This window comes from Furipterus horrens, unplaced genomic scaffold, assembly GCF_987537825.1.
Source record: "Furipterus horrens unplaced genomic scaffold, mFurHor1.1.pri manual_scaffold_9, whole genome shotgun sequence".
In the NCBI taxonomy this organism is placed as follows: Eukaryota; Metazoa; Chordata; class Mammalia; order Chiroptera; family Furipteridae; genus Furipterus; species Furipterus horrens.
The window spans coordinates 8407957-8428442 of record NW_028327179.1 but is presented as its reverse complement, the minus strand read 5'-3'; the positions used below and the strand labels follow the sequence as shown (position 1 = coordinate 8428442).

General features: G+C 43.5%; 1 protein-coding gene across 1 annotated transcript in view; it reads left to right on the top strand.

The window, feature by feature from the left end:
- Window positions 1–1284: 1284 nt before the first annotated feature.
- AVL9 (AVL9 cell migration associated) overlaps window positions 1285–20486 on the top strand; it is a 30786-nt gene continuing 11584 nt past the window's right edge. Inside the window, exons 1-10 of the mRNA XM_090287040.1 lie at window positions 1285–1618; window positions 6998–7118; window positions 8436–8521; window positions 10331–10402; window positions 12652–12741; window positions 13466–13532; window positions 14725–14765; window positions 15521–15559; window positions 17763–17832; window positions 18141–18661. Coding sequence (XP_090143166.1) covers window positions 1526–1618; window positions 6998–7118; window positions 8436–8521; window positions 10331–10402; window positions 12652–12741; window positions 13466–13532; window positions 14725–14765; window positions 15521–15559; window positions 17763–17832; window positions 18141–18661 — 1200 coding nt within the window. The 5' untranslated portion in view covers window positions 1285–1525. The remainder of the gene's footprint in view (window positions 1619–6997; window positions 7119–8435; window positions 8522–10330; window positions 10403–12651; window positions 12742–13465; window positions 13533–14724; window positions 14766–15520; window positions 15560–17762; window positions 17833–18140; window positions 18662–20486) is intronic.

The following is a 20486-nucleotide window of genomic DNA, read 5'->3' as shown; positions in this document are numbered from 1 at the left end:
TTCTGAACCAACACAAAGAATTTTGCAATATAGAAAAGAAATGCTAGCAACATTTTGAAAAAAAATAGTATTTTTATTAGCATTAAACCTGTTCTACTGAATCACAGAACCTAAATCTGATCATAGGAAGCCTACTGTTTTCAGCTGCTATCCTTAGATTAGAATGCAGGTCCTTAAATGTCAAAGCCGAGAGTGGAAAATATCAACTGCTGAGGCTGTTTAAACTAAGGGGTGTGTAACTATGATGGCAAACTTCACAGCCAGTGATTGCCGTGATCTCAATTTCTATTTGAAGCAAGTACCTATCCTTTAGTTTACCCCCAAACTGCCCTGGATAAGACTATAAAAATCTGTTAGTATTTCCATTATTCACTTTGAATTGACATAGGATGAGAATCAATGATTAAAAAAAATTTAAGTACAACAGCAAGGAAATTTAAAAACCCTGGTGACAACAATCCCATATATTTTGTGCCAATCAGAGTACTAAACCAGGAAAAAAGATAGAAAAACATATGGTTTTTTAATAGTAGGACTAGAATAATCATTTTTGTATGTCTCCCTGTAAACTTCCTTTATTGTCAAGGATATTCTGCTTCAGTCCTTAAGTCGCTTCCAAATTCCTATAGACAATATTTAAGTAGAAAGAAAAATAAAAACATAGAACGAAGCAAAAGAGAAACGCCGGCACGCATTTATTTTCTTTTTTAAGATTTTATATATTTACTTCTGGTGAGAGGGGAAGGGAGGGAAAGAAACACCAGGGTGCAAGAGATATATTCATCCCCAACTGGGGACTTGGCCCACAACCCAGGTATGTGCACTGACTGGGAATTAAACCGACGACTTCTCGGTTTGCAGGCCGGCGCTCAATCCACTGAGCCGCACCAGCCAGTGCACTAGGCAAGCATTGAAATACGGAATACACCGACACAGAGCCGCACCGATATGCTCCTTTTCACCCACTATTTAAGAATAAAGAGCACAGAGACCCCAGGCCAGAGAGTCGAAGGAAAGGAAGTGAAGGAATTGGATACTCAGAGTGAACAGAAAAGGTGTTTCAAAAGAAGTCCAGCTGAGGAAAGAAGAGGGGAGGGTCGTTGACTATAAGGAGGAAGAAGAGAGGAAGCAGAAGAAAGCAGGTGGACAGGAGAGAGGAGAACAGGTGTGCGGACAGCCACCGCCCCGCCCCGCCCGTGACCCCGCCCCCACCCCCCGCCCCGGCTCCTAGGCCCCGCCCCCTGGGTCCCTCCAGCTCCGGCCCCGCCCCGCCTCCCCGGCGGCGGTCGCGTCAGGTGACAGCCCGGAAGCGGCGGACGCGGCTCAGCGAAGCGCGGCCGCGGCCGGGGGGCGGGGCGGAGCTGCTGGAGCCTCGGCTTCCTCCAGGCCCCGCGCGTCCCCCATGCGGCGCCCTGGTTGACACCTGAAATCCGCCGATCGCCGTCCTCCTGGGGACCGCCGGGTCGCCTGGCCCGCCGGCCTTGGCGGTTGACGTCGTGGTGGTGCGGGCCCGCGGCGGCTGCCCATGGAGAAGGCCAGGCAGGGCTGCCAGGGCGCCCCGCGGGGGCCCGTACTGCACATCGTGGTGGTCGGCTTTCATCACAAGAAGGGCTGCCAGGTGAGGAAGGGGCGCGACCCCGGCCCCGGCCCCGGCCGTCGGGGCATCCCGGCGCCGGCAGCGCGCGCTCCCCTTTGCTGCGTCCCCGCAGCGCCTTCGGCCCTTCACCTCTGAATTGGGCTCCTCTCCCCGCGCCTCCAGGTGGCCCCACCTGCAGCCTCTCCCACGCTCCCTTCTTTCTCCCGCCCCTGAAAATCTCACTTGCAGCGGAGGAGCCTGTGTCGGTGCGCTGGGGTCGGCAGGTGTTTGGGTTCTTTGGGGCAGGGGGAGGGAGGAACCGCATCTCCCCCCGGGCACCTCTGTCTCCGCTGACTCGGGGGTGCCCACCAGGGATGGGAGCCTGGAGAGAAACCCAGCACCTGGACTGCGTGCGTCAGTGCCGAGCTCGGTGGGCTTCCGCGCGGAGGCCTCGGGTGGGGTGCAGCACGTGCGGCGCGGTGGGAAGGTCCACGGCCTTTGTTTATCTTCGGAAGCCCTAGGATCGGTCGCCCCGGGGTGGTGTGTTGACTCCGCCCCCCTTCCCGTTGCTATTCGATCTCGTCCGGATCTTGCCTTCGGTGAGAGATTGGCCTCTCCTGCTCAGTTGCAGGAAGAGAAAGTGTATTTACCTAGCGAAGAAGTGTGCAAATACAACGTCATGGTTAAGCCTCTTCGCTGAAACCGGGAAGGGAGCAGCGGTGCGTTCGCAGCCTCTGCACCGAAGGCAAGGGAACAAAACAGACGCAGAATGATTGAGTGAGCACCCACTCTGGAAGGCAGTGATGTCACAATGTGCTGGTGCACAGGAAGTGAAGTGTTTACAGTATTTAAAATACTGATTGCTACCACTAGGCAAGGTAGCATTTCGTTTCTTGTGTTTCACAGGAATGTGGCATTTTAGAAGACTTTTACTGGCAAAATGTCAGTTCGTTAGAGGATGATAACAGAACAGGTATGAAGGAAGTGAGAAGGGGGTGGTGCGTGCTATTCCTTGCCCCTCAGGTAGACATGGCATTGAAAGATACCCGGGAGGAAGAAAAAAAAAGAAGAAGGAAAACAAAGAAAACCAAGGAGGCGGTATTCAGTGTGGTATTTAAAAAATTCCAAGCAATCTGTAGACTATAAGGTTTTTAAATGGGGCCCTATATTTAGAGGTAAGAGAATAGACATCTGAGCGTGTATCATGGCGTGCAAACAAAGTGCTCATCGTCATTAAATTCATACTATAAAACTTCACATCTTTGATCTTAATTGTCACTTTATCGCTGCCTTTGAATATGGGGTAACCGAAGCTTGGAGGAAGTAAAATGGTCTTGCCGAGGTCACACTGCAGGACAGCCCAGGAGTCAGACCCAGCATCGCTGTGGCACGGCGTGCGTTCATTCTGAGGAGCCGTGTGGCATTTAGGAGTCTTTTAGGGTAGAGTCAGAAGTGGGGGCCCACTTCTGAACCCACGTGTTTCCAAGACAGAAAAGAAGAAACTATGGGTAGGAGATGAAATAAAATCTTCAAATTTTTGCTGTCACGTAAAATCAAGATTAATTATTATGTTTTATATCTGCTTTATTGGCAAAAGTAATGTAACTTATTCCCAGAGAGGAAACGTTCATTTATTTTAGAAACAAGATGTAATGTTGCTTAGAGGTGAAAGAAAACCGAACAACAGATTGTAGGGTACAAGAGGCACTTGGAGCTGAGGAGCACCGTGGCATTTCTCTGGATTGGTCTGGTTTTTGGTTTCAGCACTAAGGTTTATAAACGTCACTGGTTTTTGTGAAATAAACATTATTCTGCAAGTCAGAGACCTGGATGGCATCCCGGCCTCATGGCTCCCAGACCTCTAGCAAGTCCACATTGCTTAATTTTTGTGTTGCTTCTTTTTCCTGAGGATTTTAGATCTGGCAGTGGTCCTTAGAGATTATCTACTCTGTCTCTCTCAAGTGTACAGATGAGTAAACTGAAACTCAGAAAGGTTAAATGACTGAAGCATAGTTACAGCTAATGTGGCGCTATCAGAAAAACCAGAGCTGGACAATAGTTAAAGTGGTAAGACCAGATTTTACTCCGAAAAGCTGTTGCCTTAGGGAAGAGAAGACCTCAGTATGGAACTGGGCCCAATTCTGAACACAACAAGGAAAAGGGGGAATTTGAATTATAGGTATGGGGAACAGTACAGGGGACGGGGGAGATCAGCGGGGAGGGGCACGGGGGAAAGGGAGGGAGATGGTGCAGGAATTAGGAAGCATAGTAGGAGGGAGTGGAGTAGGTAGGGAGATGTTGAGAGGAACTACATGCACAACCAATGGGCATGGACTGGGGGTGGCGGACAACTGGAGGGAGGGGGGTCACTGGGTGGAGGGGAACAAAGGGAAAAGAAATTGGGACAACTGTAACAGCATAATCGATAAAGCATATTTTTTTAAAAAAGAATAGACTAATGAAAGAGAAAAAAAAAGAAAAGGGAGAATTTATAGTCAAGGAGCGGAGCGGGGGTCAGTGAATGGGTATTTACTACATCAGAATTAAAGGGGGTTTCTAGCTAAACCTAACAGGATTCTTGCTAAAATTAAGACAATGCAGAGACAAAAATCAGAGTATCAGGTGTTTCAGAAGGTCTAATTATGTAAGATATCCCTTGGGGTGTATTCTTTAACTATCTTATTCTCCATTAAAAAAAAAAAAAGATTTTATTTATTTATAGAGAGAGGGGAAGGGAGGGAGTACATCAAATGTGTCACCCTTGTTGGCACCCAGACCGAGGGCCAAACCTAAATGAAGGCGTGTGCCCTGACCAGAATCAAACAAGTGACCTTTTGTGTTTTGGGCCAACACCCAACCGACTGAGCCACACCGGTGCGGGCACACCCCATTCTCCATTCTCAGACTTTCCTTCCAGGTGCAGTGGACTGAGCGTGCCTGGCACACTGACCTGAGTCTGACTTCAGATTGTTCTAGATTGCAGCAGCATGCTCTCTGAGACTGGCCTTCCAAGGATCCCAAGTGCTGTGGACGGTGTTGATCACCAGTTCTTCCCATGCACTGAGATCATTCATAGCGAAGATTCGCACACTTGGTTCTAATTTGTCATTTTTAGATTCAGGGGGGCCGAAGTCAAACCTCTATTTAAAGAAATGCCTAAACAGCAGTCTGCAGGGTTAGGCATGATAACTTTGCACACAGGAATGTGCTAAATCTTCATAGGCTCTTCTGTTGTAAAGCTGCTGGATAGTGACTGCCCTGATGAAGGAGTCAGGTCAGGGCCACCCACGTGGGCCACAAGGCTAAAGGCATCTTCTAATGCAGCCGTGTGGAAGATCCCCAAACTAGGCATGCTGATGTCCATCATCTTGTTCCCTACATTTGTTTTCACCTTGGAGGCCTTCAGATGTGTTTTAATTTAAATTAAAGTGAACATGTAGTAACTTTATCACTTGGTCAGTTTTTTCACGTTTATTGGGGTAATTTGTAGGAGCGGATTCTTGTGTAGATAATATTTTAATTTCTAGTGGTGGTAATTCTAGTTGATGGATATACTTAACGTTTAGAACATTTTAAGTGACTGAAAGTACCATCATGACATCTAAAGTAGTTTTGAGATATCCATTTCAACTCTTCCTGAATTTTTTTTTTAATTTAGTATTTAGCAAAGGACCATTCTTTCTTAAAAAAAAACTCTCCTGCAGTTAGATTCTTTGACATGAGATAATAGTTTTGTTTGTTCCTCATTTGCTTCGTGGCAATAAGTATATAAATTATTTATCAGATTAATGTAATTTTTGGCAAAATAATATAACTAAATGTATATCAATTAAACTTTTTGGTTCTTTCATAAATTAGAACTTTTTTAAAAAACACTCAAATTAATAGGGAATACTTATTTTCCAAAGTAATATAAAAAATTGGAATTATTACCTGACTTTTTAAATTGATTTTTAGAGAGAGGAAGGGAGGCAGACAGACAAACAGACAGACATGGATTTGTTGTTCCACTTATCTATGCCTTCATTGGTTGATTCTTGTATGTGCCCTGCCTGGAGAGCGAACCTACAGCTTTGGCATATCGGGACGGCGTGCTAATCAACTGAGCTACCTGACCAGGGCTGTTACTTGATTTTTGACCACTGTTCTGATTTTGTTCTGTTTGTAGTTCTGTACACGTAGCTAGAAGTTTTAATTGTTGAATAAACTGGTTTTGCCAGACTGCACGTCCTAAAAAAGTGAAAGAACTGGAACTCATGCTTACACTAGTTCCAACAGCGCGATCTGCCCTTAACACCTTGATGAATACCCTTCCAATTTTGTTTTGTTTTGGTTTTTTATTTTGAGAGTACGCTTATTAAAGCTGGGGACACTGAAACAAGGATGGGCTTAGGGCAGAAGAAGCAAGAGAAGGGCGGGGGGGGTGTGCTTTGACTCACTGGGGAGTCAGAGAAAAGGGGGCCTTGTGGGCAGACTGGGGGTGGTTAGTCTCGGAGGAGCTGCCGCTGCCCATTGCTTCCCTGGTTGCAAGTTTCCTGGGTCCCTTCGAGTTTAGGAGACATGTGCCTGTGGGGGAAGAAAAGGGGGGATGGAAAGGTGTGGGTGTGCTCCCAGGAGGGGGTGAGTGCTCCAGGCATTTTTTATGAATATACGTATCTTTTTCCAAAAAACAATTCTATTGTAATCAAGTTTTATGACCTGTTTTTCTATGTAACAACACACCATTAATATCTTCCCATATGAATAAATACTGAATTGTAACATTTTAAATAGCTAAATAGTATTTTGTTCTGCCTCCATCTCCAAAGATTTCATTGAAATAACAAAAAGATTAGAAGCTGAGAGAACATGCTAATAAACCTGGGGACGCCAGAGACTGGGGGCATATCCTAAAAACTGTGTTCTTTCTACAAGACAAAGTGCTGGAGAGACTTCATTGAACTTTCATTGATCAGTCCTCAGTTTTGGAAAATAATAGCCTGAAATGTTGCTTCACGCCCCACCAACCACCCCCCAAAACCATAAACTCAAAGCTCCAAGTACTAGGAACAAGGGAGCCAGTGGATAAGAAGCTACTGTAGGTCTTGGCTCCCCTTCTCAGGCTCCTTTGCTGGGTTTCCTGGGGCTCCATGGCTCCAGGGACCATCTATTAGATGACAAGTCCTCCCAGGTGTAAATCTCCCATCCGACTACTGCCTTATGCTCATTAGCATTTAGCAGCCTGTTAAATCAGAAAGGGGAACAGGTGTACAAATCTTTCTTCTACTCCTTTTTTCTTCTTCCCCTGCTGTCAACTGACATCCACACGTGTGGCTTACCCTTACGACTGTCCTTCCGGGTGTAAAAGCATTTTTGCCTTTTGAGATAAGATTCTCCCTTCGGTCAACAGCCTTTTGGCTAACAACGTTCTTACTGTTTTAGGTTGAATTCTCGTACCCGCCCCTGATTCCAGGAGACGGACATGACAGTCACGCTGTACCTGAAGAATGGAAGTACTTGCCCTTCCTGGCCTTACCCGACGGCGCCCACAACTACCAGGAAGGTACGGAGACAGGCTCTGAGGCACTTAGTACCTTGTGAGTGAGAGGCTTTTGGTTTGCTGCGACTGTTCAGCAGATATTTAAGAGCTTGTTTGGAGAAGCCTAGTCCTGCACCGGAGGGTCCCCAGCGGAGTGCCAGACTCGCATTGGTAGTGGTTGATGAATCTTAGCCACTCTTACAGGAAGCTGGCCAAAGGGAGTCATGAGCCAGAGTAGGATGTTTGCTGCTGGTAGCACTTCCTGCATTTACACTTCAGACCCCTCCCAGAGGCAAGCTGAAGGGTCTCCCTGCCCCAGCTGCAGACTCATCACGGCTCTGCCTGCAGACTTCCAAGGGTGGTACTCCGGTGCCCACCTGGAAACAGCTGGTATTGCTCTCCACCCCTGAGGCCGTGGTCATCACAGTGCTCGGCCTGAAAGCTCACTTGCGTGCTTGCAGACCACGCTAACGCCCTCAAAGAAAGCAAAGCTGTGAGGTTAGTGCTGAGTCTCCTGCCACCCTGCAAATGCGCGCTTTGGCTGGCCTAATGAAGGCCTAAATTGTATCATGGTATTAGAGGCCTTACCAAAACACTGGGTTGAACTCGGTAGGATCACCTGTTTTCCTAATATTTAATAATTTTCGATGAAATGAAGCAAATGTTACTATGCAGGTTAATAAATTTCAATATAGTATTTAAACCTCACAGATGTTTTTTCCTAATTTTTTTTATTATGAACACTTTTAAGCACACAGAAAAGTTGAAAGAATAGTAGAGCAAATATCCCACCATATCCTTTGTCTTTGTGTTTGTGTAGTTTTGCCTGTACTGTTTGAAAGTCAGTTGTCAATAACATGACACTGTAGCTCTTACTATTTCAGCATGCATGTCCTAAGAATAAGGTCGTTCCCAGGACAACGTCCAATATCATCACCACGGCTAACAGATCTGCCAGTCATTCCGTAATACTGCCTGATCCCCAGTCCGAGAATTTCTGGGATCTGTTCAAGATTCGTGTATTGCTTTTGGTTTTTTGATTCTCTATTTTTTTTTTTTTTTTAATCTGGAATAATCCTACAGATAAAGTATGTTCTGAGATAAGTGATTGTAGTCTCAGTTTGACCACTGTTACAGTTCAGCCTTTTGTGCTTTTGTGGCGAGAGCGGACTGGAAGGCGGGGGAGGGGTGCTAGGGACCCGGTGGTTGTGACGTGAGTGAGGCCGGGGCTCCTTGTTGCAGTCTTGTGCTGAGTGACTGCGTTATAATAACTACAAATGTCATTCTTCACTAATAAGCATAATTCACTGCAGTATTTACCTTTGTCTGCGTGCCTCTTAGATACCGTGTTTTTTCACTTGCCACCGAGAAACGGAAGTGGAGCCACAGTGTACGGCATCTCCTGCTATCGGCAAATCGAGGCCAAGGTAGGGTGGTGACAGTGGGCCACACGATTAAGGTGAATCACGCACACGCGCACACACACACACACACACACGGCAAAAATTCTTTCTGAAGTGTTGACCACTTAAAATGTAACATTTGGAGCAATAAATAGTCTTTTTCTTTTTTTAATGTTGTGCCTGGGATATTGTTTGAAATTTTTATAAACTGTTGGTAGCTGTTTGCCCAGTAGTAACAATTCATTCACATGAATGTTTTTGTAAGTTGATACTGGTGATTATAACTATGTAGTATTTCGTACATTGTTTTCAAATAGTGATACGGAACTTATTCGTTTGTCTTCAAAATACTGCATTTAAATTTCACGGTGTCCTTGAATTTCCTAGTTCTGGTGTTTTGTGTATAACAGAAAAACAGAGCAGGGATTTTTTTTGTTTGTTTTAAACAGCATTTGAGAAGTAGTGGGAAGTACTCATAGTAGCTTCCACTACTTGCAAATTATCTGAATGATCTATTAACTTAAGATTTTGATCATTCTTAAACTACCTGCCAGCTTAATGCCTGACTTACAATAATAGCTCTAAATAAGAAATGCATAAAAGCAAGGTGGGTAGCTTCCCCCTTTTATGGTTTACTTCTGAGCAGCACTGTTTTTGCGTGTTTGTTTCTTTGTTTGTTTTGGTGGAGGGGATACTCTGGATGGTGATTTTGAGCGTTTGATTTCCTCATATACTGTCACCCTTCCGTGCTTTTGTGTGAGATGAATTGAGCTGCCGTCCTTTCTGGAACTCTGTTCCTTTTACGCCCTCTTACCCGCTGCGGGCCACGTGGGCACTCGTAGAATGAATCCCGCAGAGCTGTGGGCACTCCCAGTGTTCTCGCGCTCTGCATAGCCTTTAAGTGGCTGTTCATTCAGCCTGGCTCCCTCGCCTGGAGTCTGACCCCTCCTGAGTGTATTGGGGTTGCCCATTTCTCCAGGTTTTTCTAGCCTCATCTGATAACCAGACAGATAGGCCGGATAGCAGAGGGACTCAAAGCCTACGAGAAAGACTGATCCCCTTTGAACGAGGTGGCACCTGAGAACGAACCTCATCAGGGTAGACAGTGAGGACAGATAAGACCCTAGTCATCAGTCAGCCAGAGACACTGAGACCCCTGGTCCTCAGGTCACGTCCAAGGAGACGCCAGGCAGTCCTGGAGAGGGAAGAGTCGTCCTTGCTTCCCTCCCATCCTTATCTGAGGCTGACGTCCCCAAGGCTTATTTCCCGCTAGCGGAGAACAGTAGGCATCTCAGCCGGCCATCCTCAGCATCAGGGAGGCAGCCCCACAGCCGGGCCGCCACACCAGTGGCCAGAAGAGACTCCAGGTGGCACAGAGCAGCCCCCTTCACAAAACTGGGGGCACTGCTCCATCTCTGGAGAAACAAGCCGATTTTGTCATCTCGGCAACCATCACCTTCTCACGGGAAACAAGGGTCCCTGAAAGGGCGGCCCATCTTACAGCCAGAACCAGCAATGGTTGATGTGCGTGATGAGTGTGGCAACTTGAACGTCAGGTATTCTGTCACGGTGTCAATCCTCTGATAACAGAGGCCGTCTCTCCCCACCCCATCGTCCTTGCCGCCCAGGTACCGGCACGTCGTGCCCTGGCCCACTGACCCTTGCTCATTCAGTAAATCTTTTCTGAGATTCTCAAGAAATACTTCTTGAATTTAATGAACCAAATGCAAGAAATCTTTTCTATCTGATTGCTCTGTTATCTAACTTTGTGTTAAAAATAGCGATTTTTGAGTATTTCGATGAAACGTTTTTAATAATGACCATCTGTGCTAGGCATTGAAAGTACGGCAAGCAGATGTCACCAGAGAGACCGTCCAGAAAAGCGTCTGTGTGCTCAGCAAGCTGGTAAGGGACCGACCGGATCGCTCACTGTTAATGTGTTTGCTAAACTTTCATGGTGGGTTTCTATGTGAGGATCAGGCATTCACATCGATCAGATGCAAGTGTATAATCATTTTAACTTTACTTTTTGAAAGGAATTTATAACAGTTCTTGTTTTTTATAGCTCTCTTTGTTAAGCCATTTGTGATGCTCCCCTTTTATTACTAACAGGATAATAACACTGCGTACCTAATCCTGCAGGTAATATATAGAACCCCAAATCCCCTTTGTGGAAAACAACCCAGGTCTCTATCATGCTAATTACTTTAGGTCTATATGATTACTGAATACAGATGTTCCTGCAGTTAACCTAAACCACAATTGAGAATACTTTAATAGCCTAGTCACCAAATGTATGTAGATTTTGTTTAATTATTTCTTCTTCAATAGCCCAATTTCTTATATCTACAGACAACTTAAATGTAATTTGATTAATGTAAGTTTTGCAAGAGACCGTTTATTTTGGCTTTATTGCTAAGTTTAAAAACAAAACAAAGAAAATCTCTAATAACAATTTAATACTATGGGCCTATCATAGATTTTGAGGATCGGGATATTTCTTCCAAGACAGTAATTTTAAGAACAGGGCAAGAGTACTCTCCTAGAAAAAGAATGATTACAAAAGACCCCAATATAAGAAAATTGGTAGATTGCTAATCTGATCTGTGTGCAGTTTTTGGAAGGGTAGCCTGAAAGAATATACATCAGTGAGTTACTTTTTTTATATTGGGCCAGATGACCAAAGAAAGCATAGGAGTACTAGGTATTACAGCAAATGCAGCATGTTGAAAAGCTAACTGAGTAATCATTCTTTAAAGAACAATCACAATAACAGTAAATGCCATTTATCCAGTGCCTATATGGCAGGTATTAATTCCATACCGGACACTTTTTAGAGACAATTGTCACTTTAGTCCTCATGACGACTATGAGGTATGAGTATTTACTGTTCTCATTTTACAAATAAAGATATATTTTAGAGAGAAAAAGGTGTCTCGTAGACATATAACTACTAAATGGTAAAGTTGGGGTGGAAATCCAGCTGCATCTGTCTCTAAATGCACACAGGGCTTGGGCAGAGCTGGCTCACACGAAGGGGTGGTGGTTCGTGGTGCATTGTGGTCTGTGTATTAAGATATACTGATTTTATCCTTAGGTGCTAATAACGATATAGTAACAGGAATACTAAGGGAAATGTATTCCAGTGTTGTGTGTCTTAACTAATTAGAATACATATACAGCATTGGTCTCTGCGTACTAGGAAGGACATAGAAATCAGAAAACATCTGGAAAAGAACATTAAGAATAAAAGGATGGAAATGGTAAAAGAAGGTCTTTTTTTTTTTAAGTCACAGTAATTTTATTTTTATTTATTTGTTTGTTTATTTATTTAGTTTTAGAGAGAGGGGAAAGGAGAAAGAGAGGGAAAGAAACATCACTGTGTGGTTGCCTCTCACTTGTGCCCCCAACTGGGGACCTGACGTGCAACCTACATGTACCCTGACTGGGAATCGAACCAGCGACACTTGGTTCTCAGGCCGACATTCAATCCACTGAGCCACAGCAGCCAGGGCAAAGAAGGTCTTAAATAGGAAAATTAAGAACTAAGGAATAACTTTGTTCAAGTATATAAAAAAATATTATGATAGAGGGCACAGACTCATTGTAAGCCTCCACAGAGGCCAGAAAAGGGAAATGAACTTCTGTTCACCTAGATAATATCTAAGAACTGACTGCTGTAAGGATGATTAAATGTCTCCACAAGCCAGCAGAACAGTGTGTGGAGTTAGATTATGTTTCGAATTATAGGTAATAGGTAACACGTAAGTGCTTTCCATGTGCCAGATCCTCTACAGAGTGCTTTTCCCTGGCCATTTAATTCTGAAGACAACTCTGTCAGGTGTTCTGTCTTCATCTGCCCCTGTTCACGTCAGCACATGGGTGGGAGCGGTGAAGTGCCTGGGGGGCGTAGGAGCAAGGGTGGAGGCCCCCGAGGTCGGTGCCCACGCTGGACCGCTGCGCAGAGTGGCTCGGGCCTTTGCCCCACAGCCAGGGAGCAAACCCCCAGCTCTCAGTTGTGAATAAGGGGGCACTGACCCTGAAGGGGAGAGTCATTAACTCTTCCTTCCTGTTCTCTTCAAGTTAAAAGTCTGGGGGGGGGTTGTTTTTCCACTGTTATCAAACTAACAGCAATTTTCTCTTTTTTCTTCAAGCCACTCTACGGCTTACTTCAAGCGAAACTTCAGCTCATCACACATGCCTATTTCGAAGAGAAGGATTTTTCCCAAATTTCCATTCTAAAGGTAACTTTATGCCCCTCTATCGATGTGTTTGGCTGAAGACAGATTCATGTATCAAGTCAATCTTGTCAGTGATATCGCGAAGGATAACCACTTACTGTCTTAAGAAAGACATGGTCTTTGAAAAGAACATGGAACGGGCAGGGATCTGCCCCAAATGTACAGTTCATACTTATACCTTTAACCAGACTGTCTTTTATTAGGAAATAACGCAAGCGACTGTAACGAATACCAATGTGTCTATTAATGAAAGGGCGATGGCCCTTCTGCTGTGGCCTTGCGGCTCCCGGTCCGCCTCCCTTACTCAGGCCCTGCTCAGCTGTTTCTGCAGCCGGCCTCCCCTTGCTAGTAGTCGCTGCAGCATCAGGGAAGCCCCCTGTCTGCCTCGCTGGGGCGGGCCCCATGGGTTTCTCACGGCTGCTGGGAATGGAGAACATGGGTCTCCCCTGGAGTCTAGTGAGAGTGGGGCAGCTGGGATTTCAAAGGATGCAGGGGAGTTTATCTTAGGAATCCCCCCGCCCCCATGTGGATGCACCAAGGTCAAATGGGGGGGGGCGGGCAGTGCTGGCACCTGGCAAGTTTTCAGAGAGACCTTCATTGTTTCTAAATTTGGGGCCTGGAAAAAGCAACTGCCTCGATTAAAGAACCAATTTTTTCCTGATCATCCTATTTCTAATTCCATGTCTAAAATATAGTAACACGTCTACACTGAATCTATATTTTATAGGAACTCTATGAACATATGAATAGTTCCTTGGGAGGAACGTCACTGGAAGGGTCCCAAGTCTATCTTGGTGAGTAGCTTTTTTACAAGTCAGAAGAAACACCCTCATTTCTTCCCGTTTGGCACAGCGAGTCAGTTGCATGTAAGACTTCATGATCGGAGTTACATTTCTCTGTGGGTTTTAAATTCTTCAAGGTTTGCTGCTGCTGCTGCCTGCTTAAGTGTCTTCTTAGCCAGTGTTTCCATGAACGAAGGTTATAACACACTGGTACCAATATTTGCAGCGATTACTGTATAAAGCAAACTTCTGCTTTTCAGAACGATAATGGAAGTTTTTTCCTTTTCCTTACGCTAATGCTGACCAGGTCCATTCCCTGTCATAACAGAGAGGGAGGGCAAGAGAGAGATCTGCTTAGCTCTTTTCTATTTAAAAACTTTTCAAGTTGGGGGTTTTGTGTAATTTATACTCTTTGACAACCCATGGTCCCCATCAGTGTCCAAGGTACTGAATAGGCACTCAGTAAATACCCTTTTCATGATTAGAATGTAAGTTTCCATCACATCGTGATTTATGTGCCCAGTCAGTTCCTGTTTCAGCATCCAGTGGCCACACAGGTAGTTCGCTGCTGCAATCCTGTGTGCAATGTGAGCTGGTTACAAAACTCCTCCTCGGAGAACACGGTTTCCTCTAAATGACTTTCTCTTGCCCTGTGGCAAATGACCAGAGGGGACTGTGATTCTGAAATAAGAGCGTATGGAGTGCAATGACCAAACACCAGGTTTAGAGGATTGACTACCACCATAGGATAAACTTCGTAATTTCTAGGTTTGTGTAACTTGTGTTTGTGGTACGCAGAGGCCGTCGGTGTTAGAGCTGCACTGCCCACAACAGTGGCCACTGGGGATATGCGACCGTGTGCATTCAGATTAGAATTAATAAAAATTAAGTAAAATCAAAAAGCCAGTTTGTCCGTCACACTTGCCACATTTCAAGGGCTCAGTGGCCCCTGGACTGGACAGCCCAGATTTAGGACATTTCCATCATTGCAAGACTGTGTTTGACTGTTAATAATAATCTGATAAATCCTGAGTACATGTGTGTGTAATCAAATACTACATAATATTTTAATATTTGCATGTTCCTTTTTTTTTTTTTTTTTTACCTACCTTTCCTTAGAGGGGAAGAAAGTTTGTTTTGTTTTGTTTTTTGACAAAAAACAATAGGTTGTGGTTACAGATTAGCTTTTTTGTTAACATTTTAGGTCTGTCTCCTCGAGATCTTGTGCTTCATTTTCGACACAAGGTATGATACTTTATTTAAGATGTACTAAAGTTGTGTGTTTAACTGGGCAAATTCCATGTGCTACGTGGTCAAATGCACATTGTGCTATAACCATGTTTTACTTCTTCCAAGACATCTCTCATAATGACACAGAGCCAAAAGTGTGGGTAGAGCTTGTATGAGAGAAATTTCATATAAGGAAATACAAATGCCGTTTGCTTATTATAATGCAAGATAGAATATTTTTTTCTCTTGTCTTGGTAATTTCAGGTATCATGAAATTAGAGTGGGAAGAAACATGTTTTAATCTTGCAGAATACTTTATATGTTGCCTTAAGAGTGAAACATTTTCCAGTAAAATATCTACACTTAATTTCTGATCTTTTGTACTAGAGCATATGTTGAATGGGGAATGCACACATTGATCAGTCATTTAACAAGCAATTACTGAGTATCTGCTACGTGAATGCGCTGGACATATCCAGAAATAAATGACTCGGGTTCCTGACCTTTAAGGAGCTGGCAATATTTCAAGTAAAAATGGCACAACTCATTCCGAAAGGCACAATTTGTTAAGAGATTTAAGTGGTTCTTCCATGTTATAGAAGAGACAGATAATACTTTCTTAGTATAAGTTCATAATTTCCCATGTGTTTTTTAAAGTAGCATCATATTGTTGATTAAATGATACAGGGTATGTTTGAGGAGAAGGGAAGACAAATAAGTAATAGCTTGCATCTCTAATATGTTAATACAGTATTTCTTTTTTTGTTCAGGTCTTAATTCTGTTTAAATTAATTCTTCTTGAAAAAAAGGTGAGATTTGAAGGGAAAGAATATTTAACATTTATTGACATTTCTTAAATACTATATAAAATTAAAACTAATGAGGTAAGTAGAAATTAACTTTTTTGCTTATCAAATTGTGGTGAGCTGAAGCCCATATTCTTGTTCAGTGCCGTAGAAGAAGCATGCAGGTTTCTCGGGGGGCAGCTTGACAGCATGCAGTTCTGCTTTCAGTCCTTTGGGGTGCATGTCCAGGAAGAGTATTGCTGGATCGCATGGTAGTTCCGTTTTATTTAGTTTATTTTACTTTATATTTTTAAGTATATTTTATTGATTATGTTATTACAGTTGTCCCAATTTTTCCCCCTTGAGCCCCCTCTGCCCGGTACCCCCCTTCCCTCCAGCAATCCCACCTGTTACCGCTCTGCTGCCGCCTCCCTGTGCCACACCGCAGTTTCCTGCTTCTCTGCCTGTCCCTGGGTCCCCGCCCCTCCTACCTGTCTGGGTGATTGTGGCTTCTTTAAATCCTTGGTTGTCGGACTTCCATACAGTTCAATTTTCTGACAGTTCTGAGTGTTGTTTTGAGATTTAGTTGTAATTCTTTTTGTGGTTGCGCAAAGAGGTGAAGCATGTCTACCTATGCCTCCATCTTGACCGGAAGTCGGTAGTTCTGTTTTAAATTTGAGGAACCACCATACTGCTTTCCGTAACAGCTGTCCCGTTTTACAGTCTTACCAACAGAGCACAAAGGTTCCAGTTTCTCCACATCGTCGTCAATACTGATTATTTTCCGGGTTTTGATAGTAACTGTCCTAATAGTTGAGGCAGTATCTCCTGGTTTTGATTTGCATTTCCCTAGCAATTGGTAAGACTGGGCACCTTTGCATGTTCTTGTTAGCCATTTGTATATCTCTCCTGGAGAAATGTCTACTCAAATCCTTTGCCATTTTTTAATCAAGTTGTTTAGTTTTTTCATTGTCAAGTTGTAGGTTTCACACTTTTTTATTGCAAGCCATCATAAAAAATATTTTATTTAGCAGCCTAGAACATACATGGATATACATATCTGAAACATAAGTTTTGCAAAATAATACATAGCCTACTTACATGCAGTGGCATTTATGATCAAGTAAACTATCTAATGTGGCAAATCACAGGTACACCCTTTATATTGATTTAATAAAATAAGGACATTCTTTAATACAACATCTGGTTTCTTACTTGCAAGCTACTCCTTAAATAAGACCCGTGTGTAAGGAGAACACAAGTGTGCTGTGCTTTGTGAAACAGCATTTTGGTGTCAATAAATGATTTAATTGTTTAAAAAAGAAAAAACTCACCTAGGCAAATCTTTGTTTTTTATCTCCAACTAATATACTTATTACCAGTTTTAGTTTTAGTGCAGTATCTAACTGAATCTCGTTTCAGATTGTTTTCTCAGATTTTATTCTGAAAACTCAAACCTACAGAAAAGTTGATAGAATACTATGATGAACACTCTTACATGATTCATCTGTATCTGCCAGTTAACATTTGCCACTTTTGCATTACATGCTTTATGTATGTTCATTTTCTCCTGAATCATAATAATTTTAAAGTAGTTTATAGAAATCATGGTACTTTATCCCCGAATACTTTAGCATATATTTCTTAGGAATAAGGGTGTATGCCTACATAACCAAAATGCCATTGTCACATTCAAGAAATTTAACATGAATACAATAAATGATACCTAATGCCAAAGTTCATTTTTAAATGTCCTCATATGTCATAATAATGTCCTATAAACTAGTGGTTGTTTTTCTAAATCTGGGGACCAAGGTGTTGGTGTATCCTGAGGGTATCACAGCAAGAGGCCCATAACTGTGCTACTGTTGTTGATGTAGTGACGTTGAATCGTTTGATTAAGGTGGTTGCCAGAGTTGTTCCTATTAAGCTGCCGGTTTCCCCTTTGGAATTAATAGGTTATCTGTGGGCTGAGAAGCTTGAATCTGTGAGGCTGTCCTGTGGCCCAGCAGCCGTCCGCAATCATTGTGGTGGCCCCTGGCAGTGTTGCCCTGAACCATGATGGCTGCTGGGTGGTTTTCTGATCCTGTCATTCGTTTTATGCTTATCAGCTGTTCTTCTGGAAAGAAGAGTTTTCCCTTCTGTTCCCCGCCCCCCCCCCCCCTTTTTTTAAAGTATCACTGCGGACTCAGATTTTCTAACTAGATTTTCATGGACTCCATTCCAGGTTCTCTTTTACATTTCTCCAGTGAATAAACTGGTGGGTGCCCTCATGACTGTGTTATCCCTTTTTCCAGGTAAGACAGTAGCAGAGTGTACTCTTTCTTTTGTTTAACTTGTACTGGAACTTTCGATTATAAAAGTGTTCAAAGACAAACTCGTTAGGGCTAACGTTTCTATTTTAATACAGCATTTTCATTTTGGCAATAGGTTTTTTTTCTTTTGTTTTGTCTGAGATTTTCATTATTTTTCATTGGAATGTATGCAAGCATAGCTTATTTAAAATTTTTATAGGAGAATTCTGCTATTTAGAACATAATCTATAACATTCATTTTCTTCCACTTCATTATAAACCAAGCTGTTCTCCGTTATTTTATGTTGTAGGCATGATTGAACATGGTCTTAGTGACTGTTCTCAGTACAGACCCCGAAAGAGCATGTCTGAAGATGCTGGGCTTCAAGAAAATAATCCCCCTGCAGATGATTTTGTTTCTGTGTCTCCTCCTAACATTTCAAATACCAGCTCGGAAACTGTCAAGAAAATCGTGACAGGAAGCCACAGAGGAGATGGTGCCGTCAAGACTGAAGAACCTCTGTTCCCGGTGGAAGACAGCAGCAAAGGACAGGACCTCAGTGGTGGCACTCGGTATTTGAAACCTCCTTCTCGTCCGTCTCCAGAGTCTTCAGAAAGTGACTGGGAGACCTTGGACCCTAGCGTCTTAGAGGAAAGGGAGCAGGTGGGGTCGGAACTGTCAAACTCGTTTCCAAAGGAGCTGGTGCCCTCGGACAGCCCTCCTATTACTGTGCAGCCTCAAGCGAACACGGGCCAGGCGGTCCTGGTGCCAGGGCTCATTTCCGGCTTGGAAGAGGACCAGTACGGCATGCCCCTGGCCATCTTCACAAAGGTACAGTCTGAGGTCCTTAAAGAATCCGACAAAGGCCTTTCAGAGTCTAACACATTTTCAGATCTGGAGATTTTCCTTGAAAACTAAACTATGTACCAAATATGTACAGCCGTGGCGTCTAACCACAGTGTGAGACTGCAGGGAATTAATGTGGGTGGTTTTGATTGGAAAGAATTTGGAAACTTAGTAAGTATGAGGTCAGCCATCACTGAATTGGTTCTGTTTTTAATCATTCAGGTTTATCTTTGAAAAAATGATGAATTGAGAAACTCTGGACAGTCTTGATTATACTTAATGACTATCAAATACTGCAATTCCAAAAGCTTCAATTTTATAAGGAAAAACTGCTTAGGTGGCTGACCTAAATATGAGTACACCTCACAGAAACAATACAGTGTTTTTGGTTAACTTACCCATAAACCTATTTTCTTTATCTTTTTATGAAAAACCATTCAAGATGTATTTGCAATTTTTAATTAATTTCTTTATTATTCCTTTTTATAATTTTTAAAAATAACTTAAACACAACATAGTAAATCAAATTCAGTCTTTGAGTTGAGATCTTAGGTCCCAGGATATCATTTTGTAATGTCAGTAATCCATTAAGATTCCAGAATCTCCATCTGGACTTTTTTGTTTGTTTGCTTTCATTCTCTTCCAGATGAACTATTTTATTGCCATTCTTGAATTGTTTTTCAAAGTGGAGCAGAAACAGAGAAATGCCAGTTCATCTCTTGGCCGACACGCATTTCCTGCGGGCCTCTGTGCCCGGCACCACACTGGGCCCTAAGTCAGTGCAGCTGTGGGCTTGCAGTCCACGGCGCAGGCAGACACAGCTTTCCGTTCACTGCAGCAGGAGAGAGGGGGCAGTGTAGGCCTGACCCTGGGCTTCTCCCGCTGCCACGCTCAACCACAGATCCTTTCTGGGTTTCTCCAGCTTTACAAATAGGTACTTGCCCCGAGTCCGTACCGCTGCTTCGTGGACAGAGTGCTACCTTTGTTCGCCTTGGGGCCCGTTGGAGGGCTCTGAAATTATCTTGATTGGTTTCATAATTGCGCTGATGCAGTTTCCTAAAACTGGGATGGTGGGACACGGGGAGAAAACGCAGGGGCTCTCAAAGGACTGGGTTTGCTCAATGGCCATGGTTTGTGGGTTTTCTGGACCCACGAGTAGGTGTCATGGCTCCCTGTCCTTTTCAGAGCCCCTGTCGTGCTGCTTCGTCCATCCACCTCTAATCTCTAATTTTCAAGAGGGAGAGGAACAGGGGAGGGATTTTGTTTTTGTCTGCGAGGTTGCTGCATTAAGCAAAGCGTTGTAAACATACCTTTGTGTGCTGTCCATAAACCTTGTTCTCTGGATAATCTGTTTGTGCGCATTGTACCAGTACTGAATGTATGCCAGGCTCACTGCCATCACTCCGGGAAATAAAACGTTCTTCATTTTGGTTTTTCGTTTTATTATGTACTGATTAAAATTAATTTGTTGCTGAATCACATCTTTAAATACACATGCTGATCCTTTAAGGTCAGTAACTTTGGAATATGAAATATTCTTAAAAGCGAATCGTCTTCAGGCTTCTTTTCTCTTGAAGATCTTAAAATGCTTGTACAGAAGGAATTAGGTTGGTGAAACATTTTGAAAAGTAATTTCAAAAATAGCCAGAGAGAAGCTTGGATGCCTGGAGAATCTTGCTGAGGTAGGTCAGCAAGTTTGGGAGAGAATAAGCTGACTGCTCTCCTGACTCAGCATATGAATAAATGGAAACAAGTTTTTACATAACAAAACCATTACCTCCTGTCCCTGCCTCTCTCGGGTACTTGCAAT